The 19385-nt window shown below is 36.7% G+C and overlaps 6 protein-coding genes across 6 annotated transcripts; 3 read left to right on the top strand and 3 right to left on the bottom strand.

Annotated features, from left to right (window-relative positions):
- Positions 1 to 14: 14 nt before the first annotated feature.
- On the bottom strand, positions 15 to 1999 carry EV154DRAFT_532395 (Aldehyde/histidinol dehydrogenase). Its single transcript, XM_051603904.1, has 6 exons — positions 1845 to 1999; positions 1697 to 1784; positions 1246 to 1620; positions 944 to 1182; positions 192 to 869; positions 15 to 133 (listed from the first exon to the last, which is right to left on the bottom strand). The coding sequence occupies exons 1-6, from the start codon at positions 1974 to 1976 to the stop codon at positions 71 to 73; spliced, it is 1575 nt and encodes a 524-aa protein (XP_051450458.1). The 5' UTR covers positions 1977 to 1999; the 3' UTR covers positions 15 to 70.
- Positions 2000 to 9814: 7815 nt separating this feature from the next.
- On the top strand, positions 9815 to 10165 carry EV154DRAFT_488464 (uncharacterized protein; the record flags this gene model as incomplete). The annotated part of the gene is made up of 1 exon (XM_051599121.1): positions 9815 to 10165. The coding sequence occupies one exon, from the start codon at positions 9815 to 9817 to the stop codon at positions 10163 to 10165; it is 351 nt and encodes a 116-aa protein (XP_051450457.1).
- A 2402-nt stretch (positions 10166 to 12567) lies between these two features.
- EV154DRAFT_532387 (uncharacterized protein) lies at positions 12568 to 13986 on the top strand. Its single transcript, XM_051603903.1, has 2 exons — positions 12568 to 13557; positions 13614 to 13986. The coding sequence occupies exons 1-2, from the start codon at positions 12600 to 12602 to the stop codon at positions 13826 to 13828; spliced, it is 1173 nt and encodes a 390-aa protein (XP_051450456.1). The 5' UTR covers positions 12568 to 12599; the 3' UTR covers positions 13829 to 13986.
- Positions 13987 to 14386: 400 nt separating this feature from the next.
- On the top strand, positions 14387 to 15944 carry EV154DRAFT_540982 (uncharacterized protein; the record flags this gene model as incomplete). The annotated part of the gene is made up of 4 exons (XM_051604460.1): positions 14387 to 14402; positions 14480 to 14627; positions 14699 to 15230; positions 15276 to 15944. 4 exons carry the CDS (start codon positions 14387 to 14389, stop codon positions 15942 to 15944), a joined length of 1365 nt encoding a protein of 454 aa, XP_051450455.1.
- Positions 15945 to 16077: 133 nt separating this feature from the next.
- On the bottom strand, positions 16078 to 17737 carry EV154DRAFT_532382 (WD40-repeat-containing domain protein). Its single transcript, XM_051603902.1, has 7 exons — positions 17561 to 17737; positions 17271 to 17495; positions 17044 to 17207; positions 16857 to 16983; positions 16690 to 16792; positions 16551 to 16616; positions 16078 to 16482 (listed from the first exon to the last, which is right to left on the bottom strand). Coding segments are annotated over exons 1-7 (1053 nt in total). The 5' UTR covers positions 17562 to 17737; the 3' UTR covers positions 16078 to 16115.
- A 54-nt stretch (positions 17738 to 17791) lies between these two features.
- On the bottom strand, positions 17792 to 19173 carry EV154DRAFT_583435 (uncharacterized protein; the record flags this gene model as incomplete). The annotated part of the gene is made up of 6 exons (XM_051606708.1): positions 17792 to 18104; positions 18156 to 18247; positions 18312 to 18459; positions 18513 to 18522; positions 18593 to 18799; positions 18877 to 19173. The coding sequence occupies 6 exons, from the start codon at positions 19171 to 19173 to the stop codon at positions 17803 to 17805; spliced, it is 1056 nt and encodes a 351-aa protein (XP_051450453.1). The 3' UTR covers positions 17792 to 17802.
- Between the last annotated feature and the right edge of the window lie 212 nt (positions 19174 to 19385).

The raw sequence follows: 19385 nt of genomic DNA, 5'->3' as shown, positions 1-19385 counted from the left end.
AACTTCCCCATCCTATCCTTGGTGCCACATCACAGACGATATGTCTCGATAGTTTTTATTTATAAATTATTTACAGACCCATAGAGATATATTTAACATTAACATAATCATCTACACCCAAGTATGAACCCTCCTATTATAGAAAATAAAGTTATTACGACTGCGGATCCCGAGTTATGAATAATACTTACTCTGCCCAAACCAGACTCCTTGACACCACCGAAAGGTGTGTAACAACTAGAAATAATACCAGTGTTGACACCGACCATACCAGTTTCCAAACGTTCAGCCACCTTCCAGCAACGTCCAACGTCACGAGAAAAGAAGTAACTAGCCAAACCAAAAGGCGTATGGTTAGCAAGATCAACAACCTCATCTTCAGTTTCAAACTCAAAGATAGCAGCAACAGGACCAAATGTTTCTTCAGTGTGAATTTCCATATCGGTTGACATCTTTCCGAGAACGGTAGGTTCAAAGAAACTACCACCAAGATGTTTACCACCTGCCAAAATCTCGGCACCCTTGCTGACAGCATCTTCAACATGTCTTTGTACTTTTTCAATACCCTTCATGTTTATCAAGGGACCATGTGTAGTATCGGAATCAAAACCATGACCTACTTGGAACTTGTTGACCTTTTCAGCAAGACGAGTAGAGAATTCCTTGTAAACATTCTTTTGTACGTAGATACGATTGGCTGAGACACAAGTTTGTCCAGTACCTCTGAATTTACAAGCAACAATGTTATCAATGGCAGATGTGATATCGGCATCATCGAACACAATAAAGGACGCGTTACCACCCAACTCCATTGAAATCTTCTTCATTGTACCAGCAGATTGAGACATCAAAAGTTTACCGACAGCAGTCTAAAAATAGTATTAGGCCCCGGTATCCGCATATCCTTATCCTCTATCTTATCTTTGATTGTTTGACTACTTACAGATCCTGTGAAAGAAATCTTCTTAACAATGGGGTTGGTACATAATTCCTTACCGACATCAGAGACATGCTTATGGGTAGGAACAACATTGACTACACCAGCAGGGATGCCAACACGCTTAGCAAGCTCACAAAGAGCTAAGGCAGAGTAAGGGGTCTCGGCTCCGGGCTTGATGACCACTGTACATCCAGCAGCAAGAGCAGCACCGACCTTACGGGTAATCATAGCAGCGGGGAAATCTAGGGAAAAGATGGGTGTTAAAAATTTTATAATATCCCAAAATGCATATATGTGTTACTTACTCCAAGGGGTAATAATACCAACAACACCAACGGGTTGCTTAATGGTAAGGAATCTTTGGTTGGGCATATGAGAAGGAATGACAGTACCATAAGTACGGACGGCTTCCTCGGCAAACCACTCATAAAAAGAGGCGGCATAGGCAATTTCACCCTTAGCTTCGGGGAAAGTCTTGCCGTTCTCCCAAGTCAAGATAGTGGCAAGATCATCTTGGTTTTCCATCATGGCTTGATACCACTTCAATAAAAGGTCATGGCGTACTTTACCAGTTGTTTGAGACCAGCTCTTGAAAGCTTCAGCTGCAACATCGATAGCCTCCTTAGTCTCTTTAGCTCCCATGTCGGGTAAATGACCAATCTCTTTGTCAGTAGCAGGATCTGAATTAAATATGGAGATGGTCAATTATCGCGTCCTTGACAACAAGATAAGAAAAAGAAAGAAAAAAAAATTTACCATGAATAACAAAGGTATCAGTAATATTCTTGTTGGTCCATTCGTTATTAATGAAGGCAAGTTCTTTGAATAAAGATTGATCCTTGAGCTAGTGAGGCTTTTTTATCAGTTTCAGAAACGTCAATATATCTTATTGCGTTTTATTTACCTTGGGAATGGTAACTGAAGTTACAATAGTTCTGGCAGTGGGTACACTCATGGCAAATTTTCTAACAGTGGGTGCGCGGCAGGTATTTAAACAAGACTTGATATATGTGTTCTGCAAAGCAGACTTGAGCATTTTATTTAAAGAAGAAGAACACCCAAAAAAAAAGGGCATGCGAGCTTCTAAATTAATAGGACCGTGTTTTTAAAATAGTTCGTGTGAAATCCGGAACTTCAAACCTTATTATTCAAAAGGAAATCCCGATAGTTTCACCATGACCAATAAAAAGAATTTTATGCCCTGAGCAGTAAAATTATTACAAAGATTGTTGATCTACTTACAGTAAAGCTGGGAATATTGTTTAAATTAGTGATTATAGATTTTCCGGTCTCACTGTAAAGGAAAGTAGCACAATGTAAAAAATGGAGTTTACAGAGAGACTAAAATAACGCGGAAGTATAACTATATTTATGACACCCATTGTTACTTCGTCTTTTATCTTTATCAAGTTTTACGTAATTTATATGAATATTAAGGGGAGGGCATACTATGGCCTTTAGCCGCAGCATCATATTTTCCAATCACGAGTTCAGCTCATTCGTTCTTTTATTGATGTTCTGTTGGATTGAGTGATTCCGCGTTTCTTTTTCTTGAAGTCTGCTCCAAAATTAAATCCTCCCAATCCTTGCAACTCATGACATCGGCTTCAGGCTCTATATTTCATAAGGCTTGCAATATATGTTGTTCCAACCTAGTGTCCATCTTTCCGCAACTGCTAGTGGGTCCACCAATATTTCTTTACTCATCTTGGTGTTCTAATTCTACAGTAGTTTGTTTACAGTATTTACCATTTTTGATGACTATCGGACCGAAAGAAACTTTTATCGTCTGAGGAAAAATGCAACATTTCGAGTTGATGGGCATACTTTGCTTCCAGAATGATATTTAGCTTGGTATGATTTCTGTATACCAATTGTCTTAAAGACAGGACTGCCGCCAATATTTATGCAAATGATGCAGCGTGAATTTCTTCTTCTGAAATATACCGAGTGCCATATAATGTAAGCTTTAATCCTTGCCATTGGCAGGTGACAGCTTCAAGTTGCTTCATGAGTTGGACACTTCCAAGGCGGTCAGTCCATTTAATCTTGCATAGTGTTATATTGATAAAAGTACCTAAGAGACAATCATTTTGGTACTTTTACACATTGGCAAGCACTTTAATGAGCTATTGTGTCGACATAAGGTATAATAACGATGACTACCTGTAAAATGTCGTTAGTTTTTTATTCATTAGCATAGCTTTCTGCAACGCTTTTTCTTTTCAAATATCACGTTTCACACCTTTTAAGCCAAATTTTTCTCCTGCTGAGAGGTAGTCATTATCGTCATTAATGCTTCTTAGAATTAAAATCTCACACGCCACCAGGTTTAGGCCTGGTAAATTTCTTTTTGTGATTGCGGTGTTGATCATGAGTGCCTTTTTTTTTGGCAAGAGCACCCTCCTCCCTTCGCTTGACATTAGGCAGAAAAAAAAAGTTCGGCATTAAAGGTCTAATGAATGCTCGTAATATGTGTATTGATAAAAAAAAAGTAATTTATTCGTAGTCTAAGTCCGCATTTATTAAGGCGAGCCTCCCGCTTTGCTCCGCCCCAATACATTTCAATCCAATTACACTCACAGTGGTACTTTGGATATAGCTCAAAGATGTGCCCCGCATCCTCTACTATTTCTTGAAGGGCTGATGTCTGGCTACAGAAATCCGGTCGAGATCCCAAGAAGTGACGGGCACAACAAATCTTGCTGGGTGCTATGACTGGCGATCCACACTCCAACTTCCAAGCTTTGCCTTCGATGTCATGGCCGATCCATTGTCTTCTCTCCTGCAAATTGTTTTTAATTCCCTTAAAGTAATGTACTGTCTTGGTTTTGGTACTATTTTTTTTGCCGGTAGTTTTTGTAACAGCCTCGTAAAAAAAGGACTGTTCAAGAACCTTACCATTTGTCAAAGTAACAACGGTATCGTGAAACTGGTACTTATTGGTGACCGGCCAAACCTTTTCGTTCAAGGTCATTCTGTTAACTACAAGAGCTTCATCGATTGTCAAACAGAAAAACAGCAGTACAATCGGGATGTAGAGCATCAAAAAGGCCAATAACATTATCCTGAAGCTGTTCGACCATATGTTTGTAGGTCCACCAACCTTCTCTGCTATCTCCAGCCTTGAAGATTGTCCTGGAAGTCCAATTTTTGATTTTCATTGTACCACGACAGGGACACTGGAACTCACTGATCATGATTGAAGATTCAGGTCCTTTCTTACGAATATGGTTCTCACCATCCTCCAGCCAAAGATCGTTTTTACCATCATTGGCGTAAAACGTGCTTTTATCCTGGGTTACGAAAACAAGTTTTTTGTCACCGTCATCTAACGTAGGCTCCAAGATATTCTCTTCATTTTCCCCAGTATAGAAATCCATTTTCTCCATGTACTCCATCATTCTTCTTGACCAAATATCTCTGTAAGCAACCGCATCTTCACGTTCATGACCGTCAAAATAGATCATTTTCTTGTTTTTTCTGTAGGCGTATCTCCATTCGTACAGGTACTTGCTAATTGTTGTTTCAGCAACAGATCTATTAGCAACACCCAAAAAGGAAGGAACAACAATATCATCAATAAACTTCTTAATTACAGCCAGGGATCGCTCAGCTGGCTTGGTCTTTCTCATCTCTTCAAGGATCATCATCTTGAAGTCTGAATCATTATGAAAAAAATTTCTTTTGTTATGGACGCCTTGACAATGGTCAGAAAGTTTGCGCTCCTGCAAAAAATCATTTGACCACTTGATAATTGTCATAGTCCGATAAGAGACGTTATTATCATGCCAAAACTGCTTTGCCGCATCGCGTGAAGCTTGGCTCTTGTTCATTTCTTTGAGTCTTCTGATAAAATAGCGGCTGATTGAGAAATAACAAACAAAGTTGTACGCCAAAAACTTACTATCTTCTTGTGACTTATTCATGATAGGCTTAAGAAAATACTGCACTTGCAAAAACACTCCATTCATTTTAATCAATTCCTTCTGACTACGGTTCAAAACAACTTCAAGCTGTGTAGCCTCAACAGCGATAGGTACAGAACCAAAATCGTTCGGTTTTGAGCGATCTTTAAACAAATTCGATTCAATTTTAATTCCCCATGGCGTAATTCTTGAAGTGCTTGTGTAAGTTGTAGGACGAGTAGACTGTCCAGCCATATTGACAATAATTATGTTAATGGGATTCTTAACCATCGAAGTAGAAATACGGCTCCCAACTAAAGAATGCAATTCTTGTACGTCTGTTCTGTTGTCAACCATTAGCATCAACTGATCTGGTCATAAATACACCTTTTTTGACGTTATTAATTAGAATAAGCGCGTTTCCTCGCGTTGAATGGAGGCGTAGTGTAACAAAGTGTACAGAGACAAGTAAAAAGAACTTTTGTGACGCTTTCCTTGAACTGTCAAAGTGTTGATTGTTTGATTGGTCACCATAATAAATATTTGATCGCGGAGATCAACTACAAGAGCTTTTATTCCACGTCTTTCTTTGACCTTCCTCGATATGCATGTAAAATAGGATTCAAAAAAGTGTAAAAAGTTATCAGATTTAAGCTTGGCGCACATTATATGTCAACTGTTTATATTGTCAAGACACTTATTAAAGGGAAAAGGCAAGTTATGATTTTTAACGAAACGTTAATAGAAAAGTAGTATGAAAGTGAGTATCAGACCGGAAGGACTTAACTAAAGAAATTTGTTAAGTCAAGAAATACATAGATAGCAATGATTTTACGAGAGCTTTAACAGAAAATATTAAAAAGGGGAGTGATTATGATTATTTTAAACGATATCTTATTAGAAATTTGATAATAAAGTAATTACGAGCCGAGTGTGGAAAATATTAACTTTTGCTAGTTGTTATATGAGAAGCTCAAACCTAAGATAAACAAGACACATGATAGTTGAGGGAAACACAGAGTTAAGTATACTTTATTAAAAACTCGATTTTTAGTCAAGATAGATATTAAATTGGCTGTAACAATATCCTCGAATTCCTTGGTTATATAGGAATAACAATCAGCTCTTCTTGATGTAAATTGATCGTCATATATGAAAATCTGTCAAATACAGCTGAGTGCACATGTGAGCAAAACCATGGCTCGTCATGATTGGGTTTAAGCAGGACACGCAAAGACTAAAGCTCAGCAATGAAACTAGTCGGATAAATTGATATAATGGATCCATCTTTTCTTGGGATTAAAAATGAGATAACCCCTTTGCAACATCCTCTCCATTTTTATAAGTGGTAATCCTCATCAACCTTACTCTTTCACCTCTGGTTATCGTAGGCTGTAAAATTAAGCCCTAAGGTACAAGTGGTTTTTTTCGAACATTCTTTAAATCGAGCGACAATCTTGTCAGCCGACAAGTGAAGTTATCATTCATGACCAAACTTAGCACATAAAAATGGCATTATTTCAATAGGTGCCGTATTTCTGATATTATCAGTGCCATTTAACTGACTGCGATCTTTATTTTGCTCGTCTTGTCGGACTGTTGTTGAAACATCTTCACACAAACGTTTTCTTGTATGGTTTGCGATGTTGATAAGCTTGACGATTTGGGAGGACGTACATATTTTACGAATCTAATCCATTTGCAGTCTTTCCACAGCTACTCAAGGTCCACTGTTGCAGTGTCACAAAAACACGTCTTACGCGTGCAAAATACGCGTTGCAGTTGTATTACGCGCTCACCACGGTTCAAAAAAAAGCAAGAATCGCAAACAATTGACTTTCTCTTCATCGTCCGAAGTGCTGTCAGCGCTTTGATTTCTTAAAGTTTTCCAGACATTTATTGAGGTATAAGTCTCGCAATTTTTCTAGATATAGGTAGTAGACTCAATCACCAATTGGCTATCGATCAACAGCTTAAGAACGGTTTCAGACTTACACTGAGAAATAGCGTGATTTGAGCTACAATCAATAACAATGATACAGATCGAATTCTTGTCCGCCTCCAAGCTTAAAGAGTAGAGCATTTTTTGTGAAGAATGGGTAACGACTCTTTACAATGCTCATGAAGACAACGTCTATACCTACGTCTTAATTTAAATTCTCTGTGTCTTTTTTAGATCCACCTGATCTATTATTTTCCTTAAATATTTTGAATAATTAGCCTTAAAGCAATATTTCGACGGGAATACTAGATATACAGCTTCTTTTTTTTTTCGTCATCATTTCAGAATAGACAAGTTGTTGCTCTTTAAAATGCTTGACGCCTTGGAATCCAGAGACAAATACTTTAAGCAGAAGAAGGTTGCGGTCATATCAATCCAGACTAACTTGCCTAAAATGATCATTCACCAGACACGCTGGAGGAACAGTATGACTTGGCTGAGTTCACAGGTACTTTGTATTTGTATGGCAATTATTCGAATGTACAATGAGTCTACATAGTTAAAAGATTGACTTTATGTAATAGGTTGCCTGTTTCATCCATACCGACATAAATCCAGAAAAAGTCAATTTTGTTGGCTGAAACAATACATCGATAACGAATTTGCTTAATTTAAATATAATAGGGGGATGGGACGGCTTCATATATTTTACCAACATGCAAACAATTATGCAAACATCGCGTTTTTATATGATGAACATTTGTTTCCCTTTTTTTTCTTGAAAATCAGATTAGTGATACGACATTTTATCTAATGTAAGCTTTTTTCATATTCCAAAGATGTACAACATAAACATAACATACTTCACATCGTGTTCTCTATCTACATCTATTAATATGTATGGCTTGTTCAGGGGAGAAAAATAACAGACCTTGAGACAGTCAAAAATTAAAGTGTAATTCATATGAGTGTGTAACCGTGTAGCACACAATAGATGTGTGTTATCAAAAATAAACTTTGAAAATTGACAACAGTCTGAGAAAGAATTATTAATTTCACTAACAAAGTTTCCATATGGAGGGACCTATTGTGAGCAGAGACTCTATTCTATTCAATCAGAGAGTAATCCTGACTCACCTTTAGAAAAATAAACATACAATTTATTTGGTAAACCACTAGAAAAAAAAAAGAAGAAAAAGCTTCCATGACACGAAAAAAAAAAGGTGTGCGCTTGTTGTAAATGCATTGTTGAACAAAAAGATATTTATAAATTTAAAGTTCTGTGCACAATTATACACATTTTAATCATTATGGCGTATCCCCTTAAAAAAGCGGGGTACGTAATCCTTAACAGATCCATGTCTATGATTTAAGATATACTGAAAACTCCCTTTATTTCAATCGATAAAGAGAATGTTTACCTGAATTATTTACTTGAAAGTTACACAGCTCAAATCCAAAGATTCTTTGTATCACGTGATAGTCAATGGTAAAACTAGAAATACAAAAGAATCAAAAATGTTGCTAATCGTAAGACTGGGACTTGTTTGTAACATGTTATCACGATACATGTAGTCAATGCTTGAATGAAATTGTATAAATAGCGACCCTCTTTTATTTGCTTACTGTAGTCAGGGTAAATATACATCTTTTATCATTATAAAAAAAATGGGATCTTGTTGCGGTAAAGGAAGTCCACCTGTACCCCCCATGTGGGTATAGTCTATGCAACTAAACTATATAGTCCGCCGTTTATTCAAAAATCAACCAAATAAATTTTTTCTGACTTCTTATGAAGGATGCAATTTATCCAATAAGACATCCATCTGCTTTTTTTCCCAATGCATGAAAGAATTTGTAATTTTTTATGATAAGAGGATGTTATTTCGGCCGTTATTTCTCAAGAGGTATCTTGTATTTCAGGTGATTGGCTAGGTTTGGTGTAATGGTGCCTCATTCCCTACACAAAGGGATATAATCTGTAGATAAACCATGATCACTTCCCACATGATCACTTTTTTTTTGACAGTAAAAAAAATAAATGTATTAATAGCAACATCAGACAGGTGATATCAATATCTGTGGTTTAGTTCTAATATACGTCATTGTTGTGTTACAGAATTTGATTCAAATTATTCATTGTCTTGACGTTCATTTAGTCAGAATCTTGATTTTTTTATGTTTGATTTTTCACAGAACTCATTAGACTATATTTGAACAATGGTCATCATGACGAGAAAATAAAGACACAATTTATTTTTAGTTTATGTATGTAACTGTAATAGAAAGATGATCTTATCTTTTACCGAGATTTAGTCAAATCTACTTCCCTCTCACACAACTTTTTTTTTTCTTTCTTTTTTTAATTCTGCTATTAAAAGCGCAGTTGCATGAATAGTTATTTTTAGAAAATAAATCGGGACACAAAAAAAAAAAAAAAAAAAAATGGGCCAGGGATAGACAAGAAATATTGGGACAGCCTGTCGTATTTAAGGTATAAAGCACTCAGGTATAAATAAATAGGTATTTAATGATAATTATTTACATTTATTAACCTGTATAGTCATGTAATGACTAATATTACACGGACAAAGAACAAGTTCTTAAAAATGTGATAAACCGAACATATTACAATGTCTTCAGTTGCTTTAAGATACGGGGCGGATTATATTTTCGCAAATATCTACGAAAAACCAGATGGCGTCGCTAAATAGTTAAAACTTATTACTAAAATGAAGACGATCAACATTTTGATTAACCTGCTCTGCTGAATTATCAACTGAGTCGTACATCAATTACGGGACGCAAGCTCCAAAATATACATGACCAGTTCCAAATATAAAAAAAAGTTCAGTGCTTTAAATTAGAACCCTTCTAATCTCAACCTTTCAAATTTGAGACAACTGACATCAAGCTTTAACAAATGCTAATCATATTCATAATAAAGGACAACGTTCCATGGATTTGACATCAGTATTTAATCACCTGCAACCTCATTCACTCTGTGTGACTTACCCAACCACAATGGGTATGGTGTTGGACCAAAATCTGGTTAATAAACTTGGATCAAACATACTTCAACTATTTGCCAAAACTGTACTCGTCATCAGACCAGCCTACTTCTATGATGTCTTGTTGGAGTATGCGGATGTACTAAAACAGGAACATGATTTCAAGGAGTGGTCATCCATAACTAAGTTAATGAATGAATTGAATACAGGTCTATCTTTTGGCGAATTGAACGTCATTTCATTCTGTAACCGAAATAGTGGATTTGTCAGTGATATGGCACACAAACCAAGCACTGCCATCTCTTCAGCAAATAACACAATTTTCAAGAATTTCAGGAAGAAGCTTTTACGATTATACCGGTAGCTGGACGTATAATAATTTCATCAAGCTTTTATGATATTCGTTAATAAAAAAATGACAGGATTACTTAAAAAAAGCGTCCTATTTTCAACATTACCTATTTTTATCCGCTGTAGAAAGATAAAAATAACTCGCTCTTAAAAAAGGGAGGGAAGGGATGCTTACTTCCATGTGATTCTTTGCATATGAAATGTCGAAATGCATAACAAAAAACTGTATGAAAGGAAGCTAGGGATGAGCTAAAAATATCATCCGAGTGAAATAGTTTAATTGTCATTTAAGCTTTGAACACAGAAACTGAATTGTTTGTGTATTACAACATTTGTGTAATTACCCGTCCTGCATCCTAAAACTTTTTTTTAAACCACAGCAAATTTGAGTTTTGTTGAGAAAAGAATTGGACACTGGCTTCAAAAAGATAGACAGAAAATGCAAGCGAGAAACACCGGTTGTCCCCGGTTCTTATGTTACATTAGCTCAATAATAATAATAATAATAATAATAATACAATCAGCCAAACTCTATTTAGTATAGCAAAAGATAGTTTTTGAAGGTTAGGTTAGACAACAATGTTGATAAAATGAGTTCGAAATATCTTGGTTGACGTTTTCAATTCTGCATCAGTGTATATAAGCATCTAGGCGATCAATCGTTGTGCACAAATCACACAGTTATTATATTTAATATGATCACTCTAGTAATTTCGGTGTCATATATAAACTGGACAGGTAGTTAACCTTGATATATATGAACATGTCATCTAATGAAAAACAGAACAACCGGCCCATTTAAAGAACATCGATACGCCGTATGATTCGAAACGTAGATAGATACAGTAGTTATCAGTGAAAGCTATTTAAAATGCTAGCTCCTCTTACTTGGTTTGGTGAAAGAAACAAAAAGCTCTTGTCCGTTATAGTGATGATCTTGTATTGGAAAAAGAATTTTACAAAAAGTTCAAGTAGAGACCATTTATACCTCGTATGTATTGATGTAGCAATTACACTCATGCTCCTCTAAAAAAAAAGAGGCAATGCTGAACAGGTATGATTGTCTTTTTAATACAAGTGATAGAGAGAGTAAACAGAGCCTAATTCCTGTTTTTAAAATATTTGTTAGACATCCAGTGTAACAAGGGAGTTTGTAATTACCCATTATTCTTAACCCCCTTCTTCCCTGAATCCCTTTTAGTGTAACATGGACAATTGAGAGATAATGATTTAAATGCATGAATATAGAAAAACCTTTTTTATATGTATAATTCTACCATTTAAAAACAACAAATTTAGAGTTATTGCAGATCTAAAAAATGTTGCCCTCTCCTGCCTGCTTTTTTTCTTTTTTGAAAAAAAGAAGGTTATGAACCCCAATTCCTGCGCTTAGTGTGACATTTCGAAAACTGTGACACACACGCATGGTGGACAAGAAGAGAGTTTTTTTTTTTATTTTTGTTTACAGAAGAATTACCGTTTCCTAAAATGATGCAAGAAAGAAAAAAAGAGTGACCATTTTTTAGTGCCCAAGTAACAGTCAGCAGTTTGGAGAAGGGGAAAAAGAGATGACTTTAAGTGATACAATGAGGGCTGTTGAGCAGACAGACACAAACAAATTGTCAATGACGAAAAAGTGTAATCTATAAATTTTCTAAAAATAAATCCTTCGTTTTCCCTTTCATTATTGTGCCTCCTACATTAAGGTTCAAAATCTATTATAATACGTCTACCAGCCACTGTATTCACGACAAGAGAGAAACCATAACTTTTTTGTGTGTGGGCTTATCTTTTTTTTTTTTTTTTTTTTTAATATTGACCTAAATAGGAGATCGAGAAAAGTCAATATCAAAAAAGGGAATCGGTTCGGGCATTTTTTTTTTTTTATTAGTTGTGTGCGCAGCCACTAAAAACACCACTTTTCTACAGTGTGCAATGAAAGAAAGGGAGGATTATTTAAACCACATAAATTAAGCTAAAAAGAAGTGTTGCATTTACAATCATGGAGCGAGGGTGTCTCTCCCTTTTGATGTGTTTTTTTGGGGGATCTGTAGGTAGCACCGACATAGTCTGCGGGTAGTGAACGCGTAGCGAAAGAATACAATGCGTACATCCCCAAGGGTAATTAAAAAAAATAGAATAAAAAAATAAAAAGCAAATATTATGCCATTTGGACACTAAGGATTTAAAATTGAGATTGCATTGTTTTTCTGTAAGGGAAAATTGCATATAAAAAAGATTGAAGGGAGATGTTTATCTTAACAATAGGTCAGTTGGCTCAGCAAGTAAAAAAAAAAAAAAAGGTTACCCAAGTGTGTATGTGTGCAACCCCAAATCTAAAAATATCCACGCAGTGAAAATATATAAAAAGAGGAAAATCTTTTTTTTTCTTCATTTCTTTTCCTCGTTCCATACCCCGGATTTAATAATACAAACAAAAAAAAAAGATGCAACAAAATAACATGTACATGTGGACACCCACAACGGATTCAAGCCATGTAGGTCCAATGGAAGATGATATTGAACTGTTTGGGCAATTGAATCAGGGTATGACGTATCCAAGTCCATTTGATTATGCACAACCTCCAATGCCGAATGCCAATGAATATTTCCAGCAATCCTCTGCCATTTATCCCATGGTTTCCCCTATGGTCTCCCCTCCTACGGTCGATCTCACTGAAGCGGTGGCGCGTATGAACATGCAAGATTATGGTCACAGACAAAGATTGTCACTCAGCTCCAATCTGAGCTTGGACATCCAACCTTGTATCTCCATCACGGAGCCTACACCCATTCATCGTCTAAATCAAGTGGATGATTTCATTGATCGACATTTCACACAACTCAGTCAACAACAGGAACAGCAGGAACAACAAGAAAGAGACAATCTGACACAGTTGATGGACCCTTCCTTTATTGATGATTTATTGCTTGCTGAAACCGGTGATGGCTCTACAACAGATTGGCTTAGTTGGACACCAGCCAGAGGTAACTCACCTGTCTCTGTTGGTAGTCATTCATTTGAAGATAATCAGTCTATTTACTCAACCTCACCCGAGCCCAATTCCTTCTTTAATCTCTTGATGAGTCAACCACAGGAGCCTGTACTCGGTAGCAGTTATCCTTCACCTTCTTACTCTGAGTTCAATAATAATACATTATCTGTCAAGAAATCTAACAATCGCTCACGTCGAGTATCTGAACCTCCCAAGCCTTCGTATTCCATCTTTGAAGAACATTCAGTGACATCTAACACAGATAGATCCGTGCGTCGAAGTCACAGTGATAAACGATCCAGGTCAAATTCCAATGCGTCTCCCTTAACTAGCACGGCCAGCCATCCATGTCTCTATCCTGGCTGTGGCAAGTCATTTACCCGACCCTACAACCTCACCTCCCACATGCGTAAGTTTACCTTTTTTTTTTGAAGGAGTTTTCAGTTATACTCAAACTTTATATAGGCACACACACGGCAGATCGTCCTTTTGCATGCACTGAATGTGGTCGTAAATTTGCTCGACAACATGATCGTAACCGACATGAAAAGTTACATTGGGGCGTCAAGCCTTATGCTTGTAGCCATTGCAAGAAACCTTTTGCAAGAATGGATGCATTAAATCGACATTTACGTGTAGAAAATGGATGTAGTAGCAATACGAGTCAACCATCATTTTAACCGTCTTCTTTTTTCCCTCTCTCTTTATATATACCCCCCCCCCCCACCTCCCCTTCTTTTTTTTTCCTATGACTGGATTTATTGGAAAAAATATATATGTATAGCTTGTAATAAATGTGTGCGTGTGCTGATATTTGTTTATAAAAAAGAAAGTAGTGTGTTTATAAATAACTGTTACTGTTTTGAATATTGTTATTTTAATTAAATCGAATTTAGAGTGGTAAGAGTCTCTTGTTTGACACATAATGAATATCTTCCATTTGCCCCCCTTTTTGCGTTCCGAAAAAGGATAGATAATGTGCTCTCTCTCTCTCTCTCTCTTCTCCTTTTTTGCAGTAGAATCCCATAAGCGAAGTTTTGAAACACCGTTATTATCAACTGGGGGAATTGGAACCCCCTTTTTAGGCAAAACTTGATAAAAAAAAAGAGAGTCCATTCTCTCTTTCTCTCTCTCTCTCTCTTTTCTCTTTTTTTAAACATAAAATAAATTCTTGGCAAAAAATGTACGATGGCAAAAAAGACAAAAAAGATGAATCACTTGGATTACATGGTGCTGCCATGAATGGCAATGTGGGTAAAATGAAGCCTCTCAGAGATAAATAAAAAAAAAAAAAAAAAAAAAGAGAGAGAAAAATAACATTCTATATAAAGGCCTTGTCAAATTCGCTTTAGACCATGGAGCAGCCATTGATTCTGTAGTGAATGGATATATGCCTTTACAGTTGGCTTGTATCAGTGAAAATCATATCGCAGTAGTTCAGTATCTCATCGATCGAGGAGCCGATGTAAACGCTCAAAGGTGAAATATATATATATAATGTTGTTGCACACACACAAAAAAGTGTACTAACCACACTAAAAATAAAAAAGATGGTCCAAGAAGCATGTGGTGGATAAGTCGCAAGCAGTAGCAGGGGCTACTGGCTCCACTGCGCTCCATGTCGCGTGCGCTAACGGTTGTACCAAAATTGTTGATTTATTATTAAGAAACGGAGCCAAAATTCATGTCAAGGATAAATATGGATCGAGGCCTATTGATGTCGCTGCTGCAAAGCATCACGTGGAAATCGTCAAATTATTGGACACCTTTGCTTCCATGCAGCAAATGCTAAAAGGCTTACAAGAGGGTTCAACAAAACAACATAGGATCACAGAAGAAATCGGTAGACGATCGATGGATGCTTCCCTATACACACAACAGCAACAATTAAGAGCAGACCGTTTACGTAGACCTTCTTTACCTTCTGTCTTTGAATCTCAAAAACTAGATATTCCAGATATCTCTACTTTACCTCCTTTACCAGCAAGACATAGTTTAAATACACCAAGACCTTGCCCCGACGAATTATTAAATTTGTCAAAACCAAGAAGATATCAGCATTATTTTCAACCTTCTCCGCCCGTAGCAACCCCTTCCCTCATCTCCACGACAACCGATATTGCCAAGGAAGATTGGTATAGTTACGGTGTGGTCAATCACTATGAAGATGAAAACTATTTGACTTCCTTGGAGAGAAGAGCCTTTGGTATGACCTCACCCACCCATACCCCCTCTGCCTATTTCAATGACGGGGACGAAACCGCTAAACCTGTACGTGCCTCACTCGATCATCGTCGTCCTTCATTAGACTCGACTCCCTTAAAAAGATGCAGTTCGGATGGGGGACATCTAAGAACAACCGCACTTAAAAATGCCATGGCTGCCAATAACATTTCTTTACAAGATGACGAGTTTGGCAATATTATTCCTCTCGATGAAGAACTAGAAGATGAGGAACTAGACGAGACAGAGGAAGAGGAACCAAGACCTTCCTTGTATGACGAAAGACCCGATCTAGAGGCCTTGGAAAAGGTTAAGAAATCATGGTTTGCCACAGGCCGGAAATCCGTGGATGTTTACCCAACAGGTCGACCTTCGCTTGAAAATAGAAGAAGCAGTATGGATTTCAGACCAAGCTTTGATGGACTTTCTCAGTTGGCTAAAAAGAGTATGGAAGGTTTATCTCGTAAGAGTATCGATGTTGATTATGTACCGGAGGATGGTACCACTAAAAAATCAAGAGGTTTTTTGGCCAAATGGTGGTCTACTTCCACTACTTCCAATAACGTGAAATAAGCTATTAAATATACACACACACATAAAAAGAAAAAAAAAAGCTGTTGATCAGATATACCCCCCCCCCTTTAACCACCCCCCTTTCATATAAAAACTTATGCATTTTTTTTTTTTTACATATATGCACCCAAAATATATAAAAAAAGTCTTTTTTTATTTATTTATTTAATATTATGCAGAGGGTTGAGATTTATCAAACCAAAGTTTAACAGACTTATCCTGATCAATAGAACCGGATGCAATGATATTCATGGTAGGATGACAGGCAATACAAAGCACGACATCTGAATGACCCTCTAATTTCTGCACGATTTCTTTGGTCTGCAAATTCCAAATGTAAATGTTTTGATCCTCACTGCCACTCACAATCCATTTGCCACCTGTCACACTAAAACTGGCAAAGATGCAGTATTTACTATTCTCGTGTCCTCGGTACGTCTTTAGACATTTTCCCGTATGGTAATTCCACAGTCGCAGCGTGTTGTCCAGTGTGGAGGCAAGGATATATTTACCATTCGGTGAGAACTTTACAAACGACCTATGACATTCATCCATACATTAGCCTCTTTTTTTGTCTTTCTCTCTCTCCCTTCTGTTTATCCTTACACAGGTGGATTGTCATCGTCAACCAAGGTTTTTAAGCACTGTCCACTTGCTGTATCCCAAATACGACTACAAAAAAAAAAAAAAAAAAAAAAAAACACATTTTTAGCATAGACTCTCACAATCGATACCAAATTCTTACATTAATCCGTCGTGACTGCAACTGACAATCATGGTTCCATCTCTGTTGAAATGCACTGCAGATACAGGATCTGAATGTGCTGGTAATGTCTTCATACATTTTCCTAACGAATCGTTTTTGTTTTCAGCAAAAAACAAAGCTACACGAGTTCATGCAAGATGGCTTACCTTTTTTGACGTCCCAAATCTTTATACTCTCGTCAAATGAGCCAGAGACAATCAAGTTGGATTGAGGGTTATAATTGACACAAAAGACATAGTTGGAATGACCTTTCAAAATTTTGACGGTATCGCGCTATAAAAGAGAAAGGAATGATTAAAACAAAGACAGGAGGTGTGTAATAGAAAACGTTACAGTAGCAAGGCTCCAGATACGAATGGTACGATCATCCGACGCTGAGCACAAGTTTTGAGAATCAGAGGACCAAGCAACATCTGAAATACCTTGCGTGTGGCCTTCCAGGGTTGCCTCGTATTTTCCATCCAATGCATGCCAAATCTTGATGGTTTTATCCGCCGCTAAAAAAAAAAAGATGATTAGGAGACTTTTTTTTTTGAAAAGAGAAAAAAAAAACAACTTACAGCAACTGGCAAGCCATTTACCGTCGGGAGAGAATTTGACACTGGAAACAGACATACGATGACCGACCAATGAATATTTCAATTCGTATTGAGGTCGACGTTGTTCAGGACGGGCTTTGGCTACTTCGGTAGCGTCTGTCTTTTTTTCGGCTGAGTCGTTACCGGTTTCTTCTTCCTCGCGTGGTCTCTTTCCCTCCTCATGTTGTTCTTGCGTATTGCTTTCCACTATTAATGACATAAAAATTTTTTTACTTCATTATTAAACTTTTTACTAATAAAAAAAAACTTACTCTTTTTGAAAGTTTTTTTTTTTTTAATTCAAAAAGTTGTATTTTTTTTTTTTATTGAATGGTTATCGGAATGAACAAGACGTATTTTTTTAGAGGGTAATTTGTATTGTTATTTATATATGTATAAAAAAAAGAGGAAATAACAACAGCAAAAGTGTGATAATTATATAAAAAAAAGGGCGTTTTTCTTTTTCAAAAAAAAAAAAAAAAAAAAATACATATAAAGAACCCTGTGACTGTCTTTAAGGTCGGAACGGCTTTTGGTCATCAGAGGGTGAAAGGGGAAAATGATCCATATAATCCTGACCAGGATGTACAGTAGTCGTTTCAGACATGACACCCGTAGAGTGGCGACTGCTCAGTGGATGTGATCCTTTACGACCCGGTGTACTGCTGGCCAAAGGAGACACTGGAATTTCAAAACTAGACGTCAGACTCTGCATCGTCTTGGTCGCTGTCTCTTCAAATTCTTCATCTGTACGTGTGCTTTCGGCTGTTTTTGACATTTTGAACTGTTTAATTAACAGGTAGCTTGTAATTACCCCTAAATTAGTGTAATCAGTAATAGAAATATATCACCCCCGTGTGTACTTACAGTCAAACGAGTATAGATCGGCGGATAATCCACCCATCACACGACAAGAAATCAATATCGCTGTAACAATGTTGGAGAGAATCACACCCACACTAAGCATGTCCTTCTTTTCTTTAATAACTTTGTAATATCCACTAGCTCCCCAAAAAAACTTACGAGAAAATCATGCCACTGGATAACAAAGATTTGTGTAGACTATTTCCAAAGATCTTGTAGTGACGATAAATCACCATCAAGAATGCAAACGATAAAAATACATTGCTGGCAATATCCAAACCTAGTTTTGCTAATGCCGGCCATTCTACTATAAGTTTTGATTGTCAGTATGTATTTTCTTTTGCTGTCATAGAAACTCACAGTTCTGCATCTATATACGCAAATTAGTTTAATATGGAAGTAAAAAAAAAAAAAAAAAAAGGGGGACAAGAAAAACTTACAACACAGTTGCCTAGGAGATCTTTGTAGGTAGGAACTTTACCCAAGGTAGCGTAAATAAATGTTAAAGCAATATAACCCAAATTAATAAACGATCCAAACAAAAGTAACCACGTGGATCGATCATAACAAATATAAGCTTTATACAATAAGATTGTTTGGATACAGCATCCGCCTAAATTCACACAAATAATCGACACCCAGAACCTCTTTTTTTTTCAATGGGGAAACAAAAAAAAGTTAGGCTATCCGTTTAATTCGATATGCATGTATATAACAAACGTACAAACTCGCAGCTGAGAGCGGTTAATGGGTTAAGGATACTACAGAGAATAGAAATGAAAGAAAGAAATGTTTCAAAGAGGACAGCAAAATGAAGCCATTTGCGCACCTTATAGGCTAATTCACCGGCGGTCAAGACCTGCCATACGGTACAAGTCAGACAGATACTCATGTAGACCAGCGTCGATGTAGTGTGTCTGAAATAGCTCTTGGTGCCTTCGTTGAGATCTTCGAATCGAATAGATTCTGCAATAAGTTCCTTGAACAAAAGAGCATTCGTTTGATTAACCATTTCATTCATTCTTTGTGAGATACAAAAAATAAAATTATGCTTTTTTTTAAAAAGAAAAAGAGAGAGTAGAAAGGAAAAAAAAACAATTTGATCCATTGGTGTTAGCGTTTAAATAATAGAGCGGTCAAGTTGTGCTGCATGAGAGTTCTCCTATCATTGGAACTTTCTCTATGTAAACTATCGTAGATCAACTATAGAGTCAAATGAAGAAATAATAAGGT

This window comes from Mucor mucedo (genome assembly GCF_025094135.1).
Source record: "Mucor mucedo strain NRRL 3635 chromosome Unknown EV154scaffold_250, whole genome shotgun sequence".
Taxonomy (NCBI): domain Eukaryota; kingdom Fungi; phylum Mucoromycota; class Mucoromycetes; order Mucorales; family Mucoraceae; genus Mucor; species Mucor mucedo.
This window is presented reverse-complemented; position numbering and strand designations above follow the sequence as displayed.

Coding starts and splice junctions, on each gene's coding strand:
- EV154DRAFT_532395 (XM_051603904.1), bottom strand. CDS start 1,976: ATGCTCAAGTCTGCTTTGCAGAACACATATATCAAGTCTTGTTTAAAT. Junction 1,183..1,245: donor TGGTATTATTACCCCTTGGA/GTAAGTAACACA, acceptor TCTTTTCCCTAG/ATTTCCCCGCTGCTATGATT. Junction 134..191: donor AGGAGTCTGGTTTGGGCAGA/GTAAGTATTATT, acceptor TTTCTATAATAG/GAGGGTTCATACTTGGGTGT.
- EV154DRAFT_532387 (XM_051603903.1), top strand. CDS start 12,600: ATGCAACAAAATAACATGTACATGTGGACACCCACAACGGATTCAAGC. Junction 13,558..13,613: donor CAACCTCACCTCCCACATGC/GTAAGTTTACCT, acceptor AACTTTATATAG/GCACACACACGGCAGATCGT.
- EV154DRAFT_532382 (XM_051603902.1), bottom strand. Junction 17,208..17,270: donor TAAATGGCTTGCCAGTTGCT/GTAAGTTGTTTT, acceptor TTTTTTTTTTAG/CGGCGGATAAAACCATCAAG. Junction 16,793..16,856: donor GATTTGGGACGTCAAAAAAG/GTAAGCCATCTT, acceptor ACGATTCGTTAG/GAAAATGTATGAAGACATTA.